The sequence below is a fragment of the Chironomus tepperi genome, unplaced genomic scaffold (genome assembly GCF_022539635.2).
Source record: "Chironomus tepperi strain 1889 unplaced genomic scaffold, CSIRO-AGI_Ctep_v1 contig_354, whole genome shotgun sequence".
Classification (NCBI taxonomy): domain Eukaryota; kingdom Metazoa; phylum Arthropoda; class Insecta; order Diptera; family Chironomidae; genus Chironomus; species Chironomus tepperi.
This window is the reverse complement of record NW_027226476.1, coordinates 170174-188556: the sequence shown is the minus strand read 5'-3', so window position 1 is coordinate 188556 and position 18383 is coordinate 170174. Positions and strand designations below refer to the sequence as shown.

The 18383-nt window shown below is 27.1% G+C and overlaps 3 protein-coding genes and 1 long non-coding RNA gene across 7 annotated transcripts in view; 2 read left to right on the top strand and 2 right to left on the bottom strand.

Moving 5' to 3' along the window:
* LOC139094247 (diuretic hormone receptor-like) overlaps window positions 1-11505 on the bottom strand; it is a 36592-nt gene extending 25087 nt beyond the window's left edge. For 2 of the 4 annotated variants that reach the window (XM_070645230.1, XM_070645233.1), the window contains exon 1: window positions 2375-2898. The gene's annotated coding sequence lies outside the window, so the exon portion shown is untranslated. Of the gene's footprint in view, window positions 1-2374; window positions 2899-11363 lie in introns of those variants that run through there. The other 2 variants (XM_070645231.1, XM_070645232.1) reach the window with 2 other exon arrangements.
* On the top strand, window positions 10446-13735 carry LOC139094387 (potassium/sodium hyperpolarization-activated cyclic nucleotide-gated channel 4-like). Its single transcript, XM_070645426.1, has 6 exons — window positions 10446-10563; window positions 10684-10832; window positions 11205-11411; window positions 12488-12907; window positions 13109-13231; window positions 13369-13735. Exons 1-6 carry the CDS (start codon window positions 10446-10448, stop codon window positions 13567-13569), a joined length of 1218 nt encoding a protein of 405 aa, XP_070501527.1. The 3' UTR covers window positions 13570-13735.
* Window positions 13736-14741: 1006 nt separating this feature from the next.
* Window positions 14742-15491, top strand: LOC139094540 (uncharacterized). The gene is made up of 2 exons (XR_011544781.1): window positions 14742-14917; window positions 15029-15491. It is a non-coding gene; the product is annotated as an uncharacterized lncRNA (long non-coding RNA).
* Window positions 15492-15709: 218 nt separating this feature from the next.
* LOC139094539 (selenoprotein F) lies at window positions 15710-16478 on the bottom strand. Its single transcript, XM_070645609.1, has 3 exons — window positions 16350-16478; window positions 16065-16292; window positions 15710-16000 (listed from the first exon to the last, which is right to left on the bottom strand). The coding sequence occupies exons 1-3, from the start codon at window positions 16395-16397 to the stop codon at window positions 15764-15766; spliced, it is 513 nt and encodes a 170-aa protein (XP_070501710.1). The 5' UTR covers window positions 16398-16478; the 3' UTR covers window positions 15710-15763.
* Window positions 16479-18383: the final 1905 nt, after the last annotated feature.

Sequence of the window (18383 nt, the reverse complement as noted above, 5' to 3'; positions counted from 1 at the left end):
AAAATAATAATGGAACGTGGCACATATACACTTTTTGTAATGGATTTACGTTAATAAAGTGAGAAAATGACACCAGTTGATCTTTTGTGAAAAAAATTAAATAAAGCAAAAAATACGATTACCATACGAAATAATGAGTGGGCTTGATAAGAAAATACTTGTGGTTTCTTTATTGATTCCTTATAGTTCTGATGAAACTATCATGGAAAACTTTTCATTTTATCATTAGTTGTGGCTTGTGGTGAATAGAATGTCATTTGTTTGTTATGTTTTTGAATAAATTCTTGGTTTTGACTCAAAAATTTGATTTAGTTTTAAATAAAATATTTATTAAATCGGCGGAGCAGTACGAATTTTTAAAAGTTTAATGTTGGAGAAAGAAAAATGTGTATTTATATACTGATTTGTTGAACTTTTGCTTTTACATTTTACAGTTCTTTTTTAATCACTACAGGCGATAATCAATTTGGTTGATGTCACTATAGTAGCTAAAAAAAGGCATGAAATTTATCTGTATAGAGATGATTTTTCATTTTTAGCAATTCATCTGTTAATCAAGAATAAATAATTATCTTGCTATTTTTTGTCCTACTAAATTATAGAAGTAAATTCTAGTCTTAATTTTCCAATATTTACAAGATCTGAGATTCATGTTCAATCATTCGAGCTGTGATTTACTGTATTTGCTGTATCTTATTGACAATAAACTCAGATCATAAATCAAATTCTTTTCAATTACAGATTGCCTCATTGCGTCTTCTTTGCTTAATATTTTCTATCCAGTTCAATTCTCATCTTGTCTCTCTTTTGGCACAATTTCAAGAAAATTTATTTCATCCTGAAATACATGAAGGAACAATAAAATGTGCATTTTATGAGATTTTACTCAGGCAGGTCGTAATTATGACTTGAAAAATAGAAAAAGTTTTGCAATTAATTCCTTATTATGAGGTTTAATTTCTTCATTTCCATTATAAGATTCTTTCAAGCAGAAGGAAAAGTCGGAATAATAATATCCTTCAACACTTTTTTTTATTTTCATAAATCAAATATATGAAAATAGTTTCAGTGAAATAAGAAAATTCCTTTTTGATGTTTCTAAGGGGAAAGGAAAATTGATTAATGTTGAATCATGATAAATAATTCATTCACAAATCTTTATGTGTATACAAAATACATTAATATGAGAGATATTTCTCTTCTCACTCTTAAATTAAATTTGATTTATTTTCAGTTGATTATCTGTCTTAACGGTTTTAAAAATTGTTTTCGTCATTATCATAATAAATTTCATTATATTCTCTTGATTAATTTAATTGAATTGCCGGAGTATTTTTATTCGAGTTCATCTGAATAACAAATATTGAGTAATATCAAAAATTATGAGAAGATTGTTTATATACATTATTGGTTAATTCATTATTTTCACTTTTAGGCGCATTTTTGAAACTTTTTACGATGCCCCTTCTATACCGATTAAAGACATATCATCTATAAATTTTTCAATAAAGATCTTAGATAAAACTATAGCATCAAGTAGACTAATTCTAAATTTTTTTATTTTCCAAGGATTATTGTAAACTAGTAGTAACTTGCTGAAATGTTGATATTATAAATCATTATTAAATTAACTTATAGAATCGGATTATCACATTTTCCTATGTGCGAGATTTTCATTTTTATTTACAATCGAAATCCTCTTACAAATGAAAAAAAAAGTATGCGGCTCGTGAGTATTATTTATGCAGAGATAAATATTATTTGAACATTCTACGTTTTTATTTGAATTACTGATAAAATTCAACAGAGATAAAGTAATATTATAATCTAATTAATTTTTTTTCTTCTTATACTCATTGTTACTAATAAGAACAAAAAATTACAGGCTATAAATGTAAAAAAATATGAAGTCTGTTATCCCAACTAAGGTCAACTAGGAAAACAGTAATCTGAATCCATAGTTGAAGTATTTCATAAAAAGACCCACAAAAATTCAAAAAAATCAAAAAACACTTGAAGACACAAGTATCCACTTGAATCAATTCTAAAAGCAAAACAAACAAGTTATTTTGAACACTATGTAATATTTTAGCATACATATTGCTGTCATCGCATTTTTTTGGGAGAAAGCACATTAGTTTAAATAAGCGAAATGACTTCACAATTGGATTCTTAGACCTTTTCATGTTTGCTTAATTTAAACTGCCAGAGCGAAAAGTCACACATTACAGATAAAATATCGAATTTCACACGCAAACATAAATGTTTTATGTTAACAGACTTTATGATTTAATTGATTCATATTTACTTTTGAAATGAGCTCTGATTATTTATATAATAATATATGAATTAGAAATTGAATTTCTTTTTGTACCTTCAAGATTTTTTTAATCCAACACAATTGTTTAATTATTAGCAAATTGTTTCTCAATTTTTGCTTTTTACAATTTTTCTAAACTTTAATTATATATCCACGTCACACTTTATTGTCAATTCACACTTCAAGAAATTAAATATTAATCACTGTCTATGATTCAATGGAAGCTTCTTGAAAGAATACTTTTGACACACTGAATTAAAAGCAAAAAATACAATTTGCTTCAAAAATAATTTTTTGTGTATTTTTTCTCGTTGTCTAATACATGCCGTAGAGAATATGTATATGTATAAGCATGTGAGTTGAAAAGCAACAAAAAAATTTAGAAATTAAAAAACTCATTGAGAGATTTTTGTTCAAAAGTTTTGACCGCAAAATATAATTTTTCCTTATTGTTTTGCATCCGAAAGCTGCTTAAAATGTGGCAAAAGTTAGCTTCACAAAAATTTATTTTGCGTATTTTTTTAAAGTCAGCAAGAATTCAACTGATTGTTATCGATGTAAACAGCCTCTTAAATACTGTTGAGCTTTACCGATATAGAAGGAAACTGACTTTAGCTTGAATGAGGAAATGTATATTCGCATATATTTTCTCTTCTGGTGGATGGCAACTTAGACCAAAATTCTCTCAGAAAAAAATACTTGCTAAATTGTATTAGTAAAGTTTTAGTGTGTGGGTAAGAGAGAAATGTTTTCTTGTGCTGCATACAGCTGTTATACAGATACGACATTTCACGAAAATTTTCATTCTCTAGAACTCATGCTTTTGAGATGATAAGCATTTTCTCGTGATATACTGAGCAAGAGTCTCGGTAAAAAGATTAAATTCATGGAAAATTATTTGTAAATTCTTCGCGACGATAGCTTTGATGACAAGGATGAAAGAGAACAACACACGACTGAATGTTGTTAAGTTATTATTTATTCATGAAGTTCATATAATTTTCCTCACTGTTGCTTTTTGTTTCGCTGAATTTGCTATGAGAACCTAGACAACACTTTTCTATTTCTTTTTTATTCTGAGTTCGCTTTGATTGTCATTAATAAATTTATTTTATGTCCCTTCTTTTAACAAGATTATAACTCTTATGTTCTCACGCTTATGTGAAATTATTTTAAGGTGATTTTGAGGTAAAAACTGTAAACATCCTGAGTGTAAACAGCTTTTTTTTATGAATTTATTTAGTAAAACACGTGTTCATTGTAATATGAAGCACGTTCATATATGATGAATGATTGCTCTTAAGCATTCAAGTCATTAAAAACTTTAAACACAGCAAATTGGAAAAAGTTTTTCACAATGTACATTAAAAATCAATCATAACTATCGAACTCTAACATTAAATCTTTCTAGAACAGCTTTAAAAGCACATTTTAACTTCAATGTTAGTTCCGCATTCATTTATTTGATTTCTGCCGCAATAAGAGTATCGCAATATTTTTTGCTTCATTTTATGTCACTTTTATTGTACATTATGTGTATGCTCAGTAAAAGTTGATGATGAATAGAAGTAATATACTTCTCACTTCTCTTCACATCAATTTTTCTTTGAAATAAATATTCGATTTGATTGAACAAGTGTAATCAATTTCAGATACATTGCAGAATGTCGCATATTTACTATAATTTATTTTTTCAATCATCTTCTTGGAAATTACAAAACCGGTATTATATGCGTATACATACCATTGCAATTTCAAGGGTTTTGATGGGAAAAAAGAGCGTGAATATCAATCAATTGACAAACGAAACCATATGAACATTATATTGTAGATTTTTTTAAAATATTCCACAAATTATTAAAGCTTTAACATTGGTTTTTTTATGGAAGAAATTTGAAAAATTTATGATTGGAAATATAATAAGAAGATATTTGCATTATAGTAACCACTAGAATTTACCAACAATTCACTTAGAACTCTTATTTATATTTATTTATAAAAAAGCAAGGAACATTAAGACATATACATTTGAGTATACTTTAAAGTTCTCAGCTCATATTAAAAAATGCTTTCCATTATTCTTTGTTCCATAAAAGGGAGAAGGAAACAAGAAAAATAAAATTCTATTTTTTTCTGCTTTGAACTTTTTTAATTACATTTAATATTCAAGCTTTGAGGCTAACAATCATGATGATGAGAATTTCGACGTTGAAATTTAGAAGGAATTTAATAAAACAATAAAACAAATGTAGAATTAAATTTTGCAAGAATAATTTTTCGGAAGCTGAGTATATATGTACTTCTTTAAGCTGAGATGCCACTCATGTAAATATTTCAGTAAAATTGTTTTTACGAGATTTAAAAAAGCTTTACAAAATTGCAAATATTTTGTTTTAAAAAGTTTCGACTCTTCGAGACTTACGTTCACTTATTACGTTAAGCGAAAAATTGACATTTTGACTCCTTAAGTGAATGGCCCTAAATAGATTAATTATTTTAAGTTTATTTTTATCACACAACAGTTCACATTTGAACCTAAAGAGCTTTTTGATTGATTTTATTACAATGGATCTGGAAATTTATGGACCTGAACTTATGACACTGAATCGGACTGACAAAGTGTGGGCACAAGAAAATTGAGAAAAATGAGATTTTAAATATAAAATTAATTTCCAGAATTCCTTGAAATTTACTTTGTTATTTTTAAATTGAATCTTAATGCGCCTTTAGATATTCAACTTATGATAAAATTCAATAATTATAAGAGTTTATCTCCTTCAAAAACATCATTAGATAAATTAATTTTAAGATGATTAAAAAATGAAGCAAAGGAGCAACAGTAGCAAAAATAAGAAAATAATTATTTTAAAAATATTATTTTAAAATGTTTGTGTATTTGATAAGAAATGAAAGATGCTAAAAGCAATACACAAAGGAACTTGAAAATTTTAATGTAATTTTGGAGATTTGAAAATTAATAATTCATCGTGAGAACTTAACAGTTGTAAACTTCATAATATAAAAGCTCTTATTGAATTTTAACATTTAAAGTTTAGCTTTAAAAAACTAAATTGTCTGCAACTGTGTTAAGCCATTAATGAGAATCTTTTACAATAAATTTGACATGTTCGTCGAGCTAAGTTTCGGAGTTCCAATAGCCACAGTATGTCTTTGGGTGAATAATATTGATTTATAATTAACGTTAGTTAGGAACAGACAATTAAAGCATTGGTTTACAGACATTGATTTAATGGTCGGAATCATGATCTGATAGATTGAGAAAATGGCAACTTGTAAGATCTTTTGGATAATAAATTTGAGTTTTAGCTCCATGTTTGCTGTTTAAGAAGCATCATGCATACTTTATTCTCAAAATTTATGATGAAATTGCCTTATTTAGTCTGAAAAATTTGTCTTAAATTACTCACACGTGATAATTTTTTTTCCATTTCTATAAATTTCAAGCCTTCTCTCATTTTACATCACTTTGCTTTTGAACATTTTATCCCCAGAAAGATATTTCAATAAAAAAAAGATGTTCATTTATATTTAAAATAAAAAGGATCCTTGATGTTAAAAATATCCTAGGAGATTATTATGCCTTTCATCTCATGACACACTTTTTTCATCATTTCTGAAACCTCTCATGAAAATTTCGGCTGTATTAAAAATTTGATTGAAGGTTCCATGCAAGCATAATCAAACACACATCAATCATTGTTGTATGTAAGCTTGAATATACATGTATTACATTCCAAGTGTGGATGTAAATTCATGTTGAAAAAGTTTCTATGAACGATTTAATTAGTGGTCCCTAATTAATTATTGAATGAGCTTTTAAAATCTTGTTATGCAGCCTACACAATTATGGGATTCGGCAATATAGACATACATGCGAATATGGTATTTAAATCAATATTTAAAAGGTGAATAATTTTGTTGTTTAAATAATAAATAATTAATAATTTTTAGATTATAAATGAATTTTGGAGTAGTGATGAATTCATTTTCAGTTATATTGCTCGGGTTTTGAATAAAACATCATATAAAACTTATGTTGAAAATGAAAAGGTTTTTGGATACATAGTTAAAAATATAACTTTAACAGTTACCTCGCAGAATGCAGATTTAAAAAATATTATTTTTTAGTTTTCTTGAAACGGATTTTATATCAGCCTAAAAATTCACAAAATGTTTTCAATAATATATTTTTCATAGCATATCTACATAAATTGTTCATGATGTTAATGTCTTCATTATTATTATGATTCCTTTTTTATTGTAGAATCACAATCCATTGATACTGATTGATATTTAAATAATTCATCTCATTCTAGAAAAAATATTTTTTATTCATTTCACATCTTCAAATTTTTTGCGTATCAATAGATTTTAATTTTTTTTCTATTCACTGATTCATCTCCTTCCACTCAGCAAAAGTGAAGGGAAGGTTTAAGCTCTTGAGAATGTTGTTGCTTTCCAATTTCTTTTTATGGTAATATAAATTCAACATGTCATCATCTGGAAGTCAGTCGAATAAAAAATTTCAATTTCGTTTCTTGAAAATTTTATGTTGAGTGCTTTTTTCAATCTTTCTTCCTTTGCTTGATTTTTTCGAAATCTAAATACCAAACTTTATCGTTTCTCGCCATTTTTTCTAGCGAAATATGCAGATGAGACATGAAAATCTTTGTATCTGTCTAGCTGTTTATTTAATTTAATGTTGTAAGTATGTGAAAAATTATGTGAATGTAAGCAAATAAAAAAATTCGTGGAACCTGTACGTTCATTTTCAAAAAAAAAAATACCTCTGCATTTATTGGAAGCATATAAGGCTTATGTAATAATGAGATGTGCAGATAAATGTTCAGTGTGGTTGCTAACGGTCCGTTAGTGATGGAGAAATATTATAGGGTGATTGATTGCTTAATGGGATCTTAAATCTATTTAAAGAAAGCTTTAGGTATTTTAAACTTATCAGTTATAAAATTGCAAGAAATAAAAAAAAAATGAATAAGAATTTTTTGTTTTTGATGTAAATTAAATATTGCTACACTTCATAATCATTTTCATAAATAATATAAGAATTCAACTAAATATTAGTTTTAGCAACTCCAATCTAATTTTTATTGTTCTGTCAATAACAAAAACATGTCAAATATAACAATAAAAATTTGAATTTGAAGACATGGAAAATCAATTGATTGGAAAATTTAATCATATTACTCAATCAGATTTATTCAATAAAATAGTAAGTCATAAAACTTCAGAAATCATAGCATGAAAAATAATCCTTTTATGATCATTGTAAGCACATTTCCATGGTAAAAAGTCAACTCATATTTATTCATACAGTTATACACTGTACGTTAAAAACATATTTTGACATCCTTTAATGTAGAGTTCGATAAAGCCGAAAGGGTTGATATTTAATTTTGGATTTTTGCATAACAATTCTTTTTTGATGCTAGTAATGTTTTTGTGATTTTCAGTGCCTTATTGTTTTATGTTGCTTTTTTTGTGTGTCGTATTGAATTTGAATTTTTCCAGTATCTTTACATTAAAATTTTACATTTAGTCCTTTTCCCCCTAAATAAATTCTAAGGATTATGTCATACCAATTCTTCTGAGAAGATTTTTAGAATGAAAACGATTTGTATTGAATATTCGGTTTTCAATATTTGAATTAATTTTATCGAAACGGACTTAATAGAAATTTAAGTTTTATTAGGTTTGCATCATAGCATTTACAATATGCAAAAAATCAATGATAAGTAGCAAAAATAGAACACAAAGCTGTTAATATTTACGTTTTTTAAATAATTTCACACTTCGAATTTGCTTCGAACAAAACTTACTAATAAAATTCAATGAAAATCTATATATATAAGCTCTTGCGGTTCTTTCTCGATCTTATATTGCATGCTTTCATATCATAAGTTGAGAAAAATAATCTAAATTCAATCCCTGAGGACACTTATACAACTATCTTATGTAGCACGCAAACCAACGTTATAGTCAAGCATTTGACATTTATTGGTAATGAAATATCACCAATAAATATCTTGAATGAGAGTAAGAAATAAAGTTGTGAAATTGTGCTTTAATATAATTTATGATTGAAAACAGTAGGTGAGGAAAAAAGGACACTCGTTGATTAACTGTATGATTGAAAATCAATCAATTTTTAATTAATTTAACTCATTTTATATTTGCATTCGTGGAAGGAAGAAATCTGAATTGATTTCTTGAAAAAGAAGCATAAAAATAAAAATTGATCAAAGGAAACCTTTTTTTATTACAAAAAGTACAAAACAAATTCAAATTAAATTTCATGTCAAAGAAAACAAAAAAATGAACGAAGCAGATCCATTTGTAGAATATTTTCCTGGTGAAAGTTTTAAAATAAAATGCGAGAGAAAAATTCGCCGTTTTATTTCAATAAATCCTCAATCACATCGGACAAGAAATAATCTAAAAAGCTTGACAAATATTAAAGCTGAAACATTGCAGCACTTATTATTTCATCGTAATAAAATTCATTTCTTCAGTCGCTTTCGGTAAGTGACAAAATAATTTTTTATATCATCTCTGAATAGAAGTTAGTTCCAAATTTAAAATATTTTTACTTTGACTTAAACGAGTACTGTGACGATAACATGAGTAGAATTTTTGTGTAGAAAGGAAGAAATTGAGAAAAGGAAAATGCCATTTTATCGTAACAAAATAAAATTAGATGACACGAGCAGACCTTTACCCTTAGGAATGAAAAAAGATGAACGAAAGGAGAACTCGACTTTTTAGCGGTTTATAAAGAGGCGTAGTTAAAGTATTGCCTGAATTTAAGAAGGAAAAAAATACAATTTTTCTTCATTGTATTGTTTTTCAACCATTTCTTTTTATAATAATAATAAGATGATAATCAAAAGGACAGATTTGAATTAATTTCTGCTCCCTCTAGCAATGTAAAATATACAGATTTTTTTATGGCATGAAAAGTATTTAAAAGTTGACATGACAGAATTCAGTGATTTTTGTTGAGATTATAAAGCTAACAAAATTTGTTTGATAGAATTTTTTTAAAGACTTGTGGTAGTAATTATTCAGATAATTTGAAATTTTTAAAGAAATCTATTAGAATAATATTCGATTTTTTTAATACTTTAATCGAGACCAGTTTAGGCCTTTTTTCATAAATATTTCTTCATATTTATTTCTGAGTCAGTTCTTTAATATCTCGACGAAGAACAACAATCAAATTAATTTTTTATTAAGACATCATTTACTTCCTCATTTCCTCTCTTAGATGAATTTATTTATTTATATTAGGGATATAGGAAATGAGTAATGTTAGACACGAGGTACAACAATCTTTTAAGTTCATAACTAACAACAGTCATGATTTTCATCGCTGTAACAACAAACTTTAATTTGTTTTGAAATTACAAACCATCATGTTATCAGCATGTAAAACAGCTAAAAGAAGTTGCTTATGCTAATAAGGCTTATAAGAATGCAATTAAAAATAAAATGTTAATAATAAAATTTCCACGAACAAATTCAAACTACGACAAAACCTTTAATGAGACACAAAATTACATAGGCACACCCTTTAGTGTCAACAGTATTGTCCTATAGTTTTATTAGTTAAAGGTGATATTCTGAAACAAGTGAAATATTGAGGTTAGATAAAACTTTAATAAGTTCAAATAATTTGGAAAAAAATTTATTTTCCTTGAATTGAGCAGAAACGAAAATGAAGACAAAACTCTAATAACATTATTATGCAGAAAATACCTAAATAAATTTTCTAGTTGAATTTTTAAAATTAATCAACCTAATCTTAATTTAATTAAATAGTTCTTAAAATCTCATTTAAATTGTAAAAATCTTCCATTATCTTTTGAATTTAATCAAATCTTGAGGAAGAACATTTAAAGGTTTTAAATTTTTGTCTCATAAATCCCCAAAAGTATTTTGTTGAGAAATACATCATTGCACAATCATTTTTGTCAACCCCTGCTATGAAGCAAACTTTTCATGATATTTTAATATTTTTCTTTTCCTTTTCTCATTCAACGAATACAAAAAAAATGATTTCCGACAAACAAGTCACTTTTGGGAAATGCTGATGATGATAACGTATGGATTAGGATTCATTGTAATACCAATTGATGTGTCTTTTGTATTTGGCAAGAAGAGAGCAGAAAATTTGCTAATTTGGGAAATCACATCAGCTATTGGTAATTTAAATCAGCAACTCTTGGGAATTTCTCATCACTACCAATGGAAGCATTGCTATATCTGATAAATTTTTATCTCTTTCTATTTTTTACCGTACCGAGATGTCATTTGTTTGATAGACGTCGCAATTAACTTCCTTTCGTGTTATCAAGATCAGCAAACAAAAAGAATTGTATTAGATGGACCAAAAATAGCCAAGCACTATATCAGAAACTACTTTTGGATTGACGTTTTAAGCTCCATACCAGATCGTTTAATATTAATGTGGGTAAGAAAACTTTTTATTATCTTTTTATGTTTAAATCTCATCCAATATGTCAGAAACAAACGAATTAAAATTTTTAACACATTTTTGATAAAAAAAAAAACTCTAGTTTGAGCATTAGCTCCGTTTAATTCCCGCGACGGTCCTTCTGGAAGAGCAAAACTATCTCTAAACACATTAGTTAATGATTTGATGAGCATTGCTTACAGAAAATTTAATTTTTAAATAACCGAAAGTTTAAACTTTTACTAAAGATTTAAAGATTTGCAAATAGATTCGCGTTTATTTAATAACTAATTTTTTATTGCTAGAACAAAAAAGCGCTGAAGCCGAGATAAGGACGAGTGCTTTTGTAATTATTCATGTTTGTAAAAGTTTTTCAGTGCCGATGATTTAATCTATGGAAATGATATCCATGAATGCTTTGATACGTCGAAAAATTCATCCGGGTCGTGTTTTTGGGATATAGTTTCAATATTATCACTACTGAAAATTGTTCAACTCCCTCTATTCTTCAAATATTTGACTAATTACCTGGAGGATCAACACAAGCGTAGCGGATTTACTATAAAAATTATCAAGGTACACTTTTATGTCCTTCTTTTAGTCTACTTTTAATTAAATTGACTAATTTTATTTTAAAACTTGACATTCACTTATAAACATTCACAAACGAATTTGTAGTGATATCAATATTAACTTTTTGATTTGACTTGTTCAAATACTCATATGGTAGATTTTTTTTAAATATTTTTTCTTTACAGAATATTTTTACAATCATAATTTGCTATCATTTCACGGTGTGTCTACACTTTCTAATTCTTCGAATTTTTGCTTCATCACCCGACTACATAGGAATAATAACTGGTAGCAATGGCAAAAGTTCTTTAATCGAGAAGAGTTTTTGGACAGACACTAACGATGGTATGGTGTAGCAACAGGTTGTAAAATATACAACAATGTAACTACATTTCATCGTTTTTTTCTCTCATTTTTCTCTCTCATGTACCTATACACATTGATGAAAATATTTCTCTCGGTTTTCCCGCTAATATACCACAGTTGAAAAATATATCATCTGTTTTTTCTACACAACATACACACTTACATTATTTGCAAGTACAATCGAGGAGAAAAGTCAAGTTGATGTAAGTATGCTTCCTTTTAGATCAAATATCGTTGGTTTTCTACATCATATAATGTAATTTCATTATACCTATCATGTTGGTTTTAAAAAATATGAGTCAACAATTGTGAATAAATTTTATTTTTGTGATGTAACGCAAAGAGCTTATACTATGCAAAAAACACTTTTCTCCGGCACTTTTTTATTCAACATGATTCTCTCTATTCACATAATCTTGTAATTTTTTATCAATATCAACAACACGCAGTGAATCATCTTTTATGGAGCTTTTTAGTAGCTTTTGTCACGAATATACTTGATCCAAATACTTTAGTTGAGCTATAAATAAGGTCTCAATTTTAATATCAAAAGCGTTTCTAATTAATTCAGTAAAGACTATTCAGTAAAGTTCAATCACAAAAAAAAAAAATAAATACGTTTATAAAGTTTTCACATGAATTCATCGTTACTTGAATCTATTTTTAAAACGAATTTATGTTTCCTTGTTTCTAATTTTTCTTCATTTTTTTAGATGACTGTCGGCATCGTCTTCACATTAATTGGTTTTGCGTTGCACATTTGGCTTGTGTCGGAAGCATACATGTATTTAACTACATCTTTTGGACCATGTCTGGGATTTCAAGAGATTCGCTATCAATTAAGAGCGTATATAGCTTTTAAACACATCCCGAAATCAATACAATCGAGAATTCTATCATATTACGATTTCAACTTCAAGGATAAATTTTATTCGCAAGAACAAATTTTGATTTTGCTCGGTGTAGAATTGAGACAGTCTATAGCAATAGAAATCTGCCAAGAGCATTTATGGAAAAATTACTTATTTAAAATCCTTCCTGAAAATTTACTGAAATCGATTGCAAGCTGCATGGTGGAAGAAACCTACTTACAAAATGACATCATAAGCAGGAATGATTATAACGGTGGCCAGGTATGGACAATAATATAGAATATTAAAATGCATTTAAAATTCTCAACTTCCTTCCTTTTATTTTATCAACATTAGCTGTACTTTACTCTCTTGCTAGCCCATGTCTTCACATCCTTCCTCGTTATCCATCTTCTCTGTATAAACTCATTTCCTTTTACTTCTCCCTCACGATGTTCATAAAATATTCTTCATTTTATTTAGAAATTGTATTATATTGTACTTGGAACTGTTGCTGTTTACACACAAGAAGGAAATGAAACGGCACATCTGTATGATGGAAATATGTTCGGCGAAATGGAATTTCTTCAATATCGCGAGTCAATGGTGAGTATTTTCCTAACTATTTATCATTTTTGTTGAATTGTTGAAGGTTTTTAAGAAAATTTATAGAATTTAAATTAAAAATCTAATGTTTACAATATTCATGTATTTTAATTTTATTATTATTTTTTTGTCTACAGACTTATATGAATTATGTTGCTGCTGAAGAATGCAAAATTCTCGTACTACAGAGAACTGATTTTATGAGAATCATGGCAGAGAATACGGAATACATAAATCAGATGAGAATGCTTTTGAGCGAGCAAAATTTCAATGAAATAACCAATGACAATACGAATGAAGGATCTAGCTCTAATATCACGAAAAAAGTTATAATTTAGTTTGCATGTTAACTTGAACATATAATTTGCAAAAAGGATTGGGGAATTGAATTAAATTATTTAATTTTGCTGAATTCTTTTGTTTTTTCATTCAACTCTTTATGCATTATGAATGTGAAATGTTCATAATCACTTAAGAATTTCTGTTCACATATGAGCTATTAGAACACACCTTCCTGTTTTAAATAATATTATATGTAAAATGAGTATTATTATATAAAATTCACTGGTTAACAAAAAAAAAAAAAAATTAGACCCTAAATGCCCGAAAAAATATTATAATTTTTTATTACTGGAAATTCAAAGCAATAAAATGCTTTATATTGGGATTTCCAAAAATTGTAAAATAGAGTGAATTTAAAGTTTATAAAAACTGAGTAACTGTGATTTTATAATATTTGGATTTCCCGAATCCAAAAAAATTAATAGTTTTTACTATTTTATCATATAAGGTTTGAAAAAAAAACTTATATATTTAATAAAGTTTGGCATAAAGTTTATCATAAAAACGAGAAATACTTAAAAGTCTAGAAGCATGAAATTCTTCTGTGTGACACAGAAAATCGCGTGAGAAAATCACTTGGTCAGTATTAATCATCAGAAATTCTCTCATATTATCTCGTGACTAGGATTGTTTTGCATTTTTCTTGTCTTCTTTTATTCAAACTTCATTCGACGGTGTGACGCCTGAGAAGAATCTTCGGATTCCCGATGTATTGTAAATATATTTATATATTATACTGTCAAATCATCGAATTTTTGTCTACCTACGGTTCTGTTTGCTGTTGTTTATCATAAAAATATCTAACCAATCACTCTTTTGATGTGTTCGAAGCCAATTTTTTTTTTTTTGCTAAAAAATCATTTTTTGTTTTTTCAGCAATCATCCAGAGCTCGAAGTCCATCATCTCATTTTTAATTTAATTTTAATTTAATTACAGCTGTTAATACTGTTAATACTAAATATTTCATAGAGTGAGAATCCAAAACTTTCAAAAATTGGCTTCAACCTATCTTTTTAATAACATCAAATGGACATGTGATTGACAATTTGATAGGATGTTACCAAAAGTTCTGATCATTCAATCATATTTACGCACAAACACTGAGATAAGTGTTTACCACGTGGTGTCTAAACCAGTTGAACAGCTAAGAGAGCTTATTATGGAAATAACATGAGCGGCTGCTTTCTCAACAAAATGAGAATATTTTGGTTTTTAGTTTTTAGTTTTAACTTGAATTTTGCGATAGCAGCTTCAGCATTTTACTAAAAAATTAAAAAAAATATATATAAAAATGTCGTTTCAAGTTTTGTTTGTTGTACTTACTATTTATATTACCCTTACAGGTAGGCATCTTTATCTCCTTAAAATAAAAAACTAAAATGTATTTTTCAAAACGGTTAAACATAAAATTTTTGGACCTTTATCTTAAAAGTTATTGAAAATTTTCCTTCCAGACAGCAAACCTTTGTTTGCAATAGCTAAACAACAACAACTAGAACAGAACTCTCCAAAACATATTAAATTTTTTAAAGATTTTATGGTTTCATCGGAAACAACAGAGTCGACAAGAACCAGAATAAAGCATATTGATTTTGCAAATTCAGGAGATTTTGTTTTCCCAACAGATTATAAGGAATCAACAGTTGAACCAGCAAAAATGTTTAATAACTCAAAAATTAAAAAACTTACAACATCAACAAAAACAACAGAATATACCACAATTGAACCGATTTCCGACAAAAGAAAGGACTTTATATTTCCGCCTGATTTTACTACTTTAAGGCTTACCAACGACAATCATAATGATAAAAACGAATCGGTCGAGTTTAATAAAAGAATTAGTATAGCATGTACTCTTACTTTATGCTGGGGTAAGAAATGAATTCTTATTTTTGGAAATAAAGGCTATTAACTAAAGATGCTTATTAAAAATTTTACAAAATCATCCACTAAATGATCAATAAAACGACAATGTCCATTCATTTATTGGATGTTTTGTCGATAAATGTTGCTTATTATCATATTAAATAAAAATTAAAACTTCACAAATTTTACCGCTTCTTCCTTACCAGAAATGGGTTTTTCTTCAAATTATGGATTTTATTATTGATACATGACAATGCATAAAGCAAAAGTTTTGGTTTTTCCTTGTAGTTTTTTTTATTTAATTTTTTTAAAACAAAAGTTAATTAAATTCGATTAGTCTTTAAATAATCTCTGTCGTCATTTTCATCCTCATGCTCTTGATCTAAATGCGTTTCAAAGAATTCGGTAACTGTATCTGTGTTCCATTTGGTGATACTCAATGTCTCAACAACATTTCCCTTTTTATTGTAGAGTTTAATTTGTGGGTCAAGGCCGCGTAGGTACTTGATTTGAAGATTTTTGAATTTACTTGGCCGCTCTGATTTAATAAATGCTTGAATCTAAAAAAAAAAATTCATGTTTTTTTTTTTTGTTTTAAGACACAAACAATAAAAATTAGACTACCTGAGGGTAAGCACCAAATTTACATGTACAAACTTCCAGTACAGCTTTGGGATATCTTTTGTTTACTCCAGAGCCTCCACTTTCTTTTTGGCAGCACTGATAGCAATGATCCTTCATCTCTTCAAGCCCAAATTCTTTTAAATTATCACATGATGAACATAATAACTTTGATTTGATAAATCCAAGATCTTTACAGTCTTGATCGGTAAACTCGCAAACGACTAGAGTCTAGAAATTTTTAAAAATTTATTTTTAAATTTAATACGATAGCTTTGAACTACTTACCATACAAAATGTGACAATAATTATAAGATTAACTGATATTTCTGTCATATCTGAATAAATAATTAGATTATTCTAATTAAAATACTAATTACGAAAAGATACACGTAAATTTATTTATGTTTATAAAAGTTCTAGAACTATTCAAATGCTTGCTGAATTCAGCAAAGTTTATGTTTTGAAATTTAATTTTTTTGGCGGGAAAAACAATTTTTTTTAGCTGAACAAAAATTTATCAAACAAATAGTCGTAACGTATTTTTAAAATTTAAAATTCTAAGCTTTTTTAAAATTCAAATTTTCAAAGCTTAAGGATTCATTAAACTTTTTTTTGCGATGTGTTTTACTTTCAGATTTATTGCAAAGTCGATATAACACGAGGACTTATGAAAAAAAAAAAAATAACGTTAGAATAATCTCTGGATCAAAAATCATCATGTTGTGAAAAAAGCTTCAAAACAATCTCACAAAAAAATGTATTCTGACTAATCTCAAAAGAAGAAGGTTGATGACCATTTTATCAGTTTAAATATCAGAATATTTAACTTTCAAAAGACGTTTTTCCTTTTCTTCTAAGAATTCTCAATTGACCAAAAAGGTCACATTAGCTTTTTCACAAATATCTCAAATTCTTAGTAATGCCTTAGAAAAGGAACAACAATAACGATACATACAATAATAAAACAATCAATAACTGGAGCAGTAGAAAATGTTTCAATGTTATTAAGTAAAAATGCAATCTGATAGACTACGTCCATATAAGCAAAAAATCACTCAATTGGAAGATCAATTTGGTACATAAAAATCTTCGATGGAAAATGAATACGGATGTGCATTTCTTGGATTTTAAGGAAGACCTTAACTAATTCAAATCGATTGTATCATAAATTTTGAGAAATGACATTTTATTGTAATAAAAAAGTAAACTGCTGTTATTGTAATAATTGCAAGGTTTTTTCGACATTTCGAATGTAGAACACAAGATATAGCTTTAGATTTTAACAGCCATTGCAAGTACACGATGACGTTTGTAAAGATTTTGAGTTTCTATACCTCATTTAAGTCCTCCATTTATCCATATTTCAAATTGCAATTTATTATTTCAGGAGTAATTTATTTTACAGTGCTTTATTATCATAACGAGCTTTTGAAGATTTGGAGAAATTTCTTTTCATTCATCTCCAGTAGTTTTATTTGAATTTCAAAATAAACTAAGAATATAAATGAATATTTTTTTGCAAAATAAAGCACAATGTTTATTGATTCAGCTAAAGTTTGTGGTTTATTTACAAAAATCTCAATTTTCATCAATTAGATGATCCATGAGAATATTAAATAATTTTTTTGAAACACGTTGGTTTTATAAAATCATGCAATAATATTAACCAAAAATTTATGTATACCTAATAATATTGATCCATCATGAATAAATAATTATAGACAGTGATCTGGTAGAATATATGATTGAAGATATTTGCTTTATTTATTGTTATATAGTAGATAATTTACAATGATGCCAGAAATCTGAAAGGAAAGCAATAAAAAATTAAGAAAAATTTAAAATTTTTCATTTTTTATTTTCATCAATTTTTTGTGTGTCTTGTTAGCATCATTTTTTCATTTTCATAATATAATATATCCAGTTAACAATCGAACACTTAATAGCACATATAACACAGTGTAATTGCTAACAGTCATTTGTAAATAGTTTTTACCTTTTATATATATTTTTTAATACAAAATGTTTTTGCTTATAACATTTTTATCATTCTTGTTAATAACTTTTTTTTTTTGATAAAACTCATGTTAACATTTTTCATGAGAAAAAATCATGGTCCCAAAAATCAAGATATTTTTTAAAAATTATTTCTTCATTGTTTTATTTTTAGTTCGTCATATTTTTATTATTGTAGATGATTTTAATTCATCTCCTTTTTTTGGACAGCATCAACAAAAAATGTTTGAAAGGACTTGAATTGGTTTTTCTGGTGTAAAATAAGGACACTATTTTTGAGTTGAAAAGTTTTAAAAGTGCTGA

Excerpts from the sequence above, each read along its gene's own strand:
- LOC139094539 (XM_070645609.1), bottom strand. The coding sequence starts at position 16,397 with ATGACAGAAATATCAGTTAATCTTATAATTATTGTCACATTTTGTATG. Across the intron at positions 16,293-16,349 it reads TTATTGTCACATTTTGTATG|ACTCTAGTCGTTTGCGAGTT; the intron begins GTAAGTAGTTCA and ends AAAAATTTCTAG. Across the intron at positions 16,001-16,064 it reads AATTTGGTGCTTACCCTCAG|ATTCAAGCATTTATTAAATC; the intron begins GTAGTCTAATTT and ends TTTTTTTTTTAG.
- LOC139094387 (XM_070645426.1), top strand. The coding sequence starts at position 10,446 with ATGCTGATGATGATAACGTATGGATTAGGATTCATTGTAATACCAATT. Across the intron at positions 10,833-11,204 it reads ATCGTTTAATATTAATGTGG|TTTTTCAGTGCCGATGATTT; the intron begins GTAAGAAAACTT and ends TGTTTGTAAAAG. Across the intron at positions 11,412-12,487 it reads TTACTATAAAAATTATCAAG|ATGACTGTCGGCATCGTCTT; the intron begins GTACACTTTTAT and ends TCATTTTTTTAG.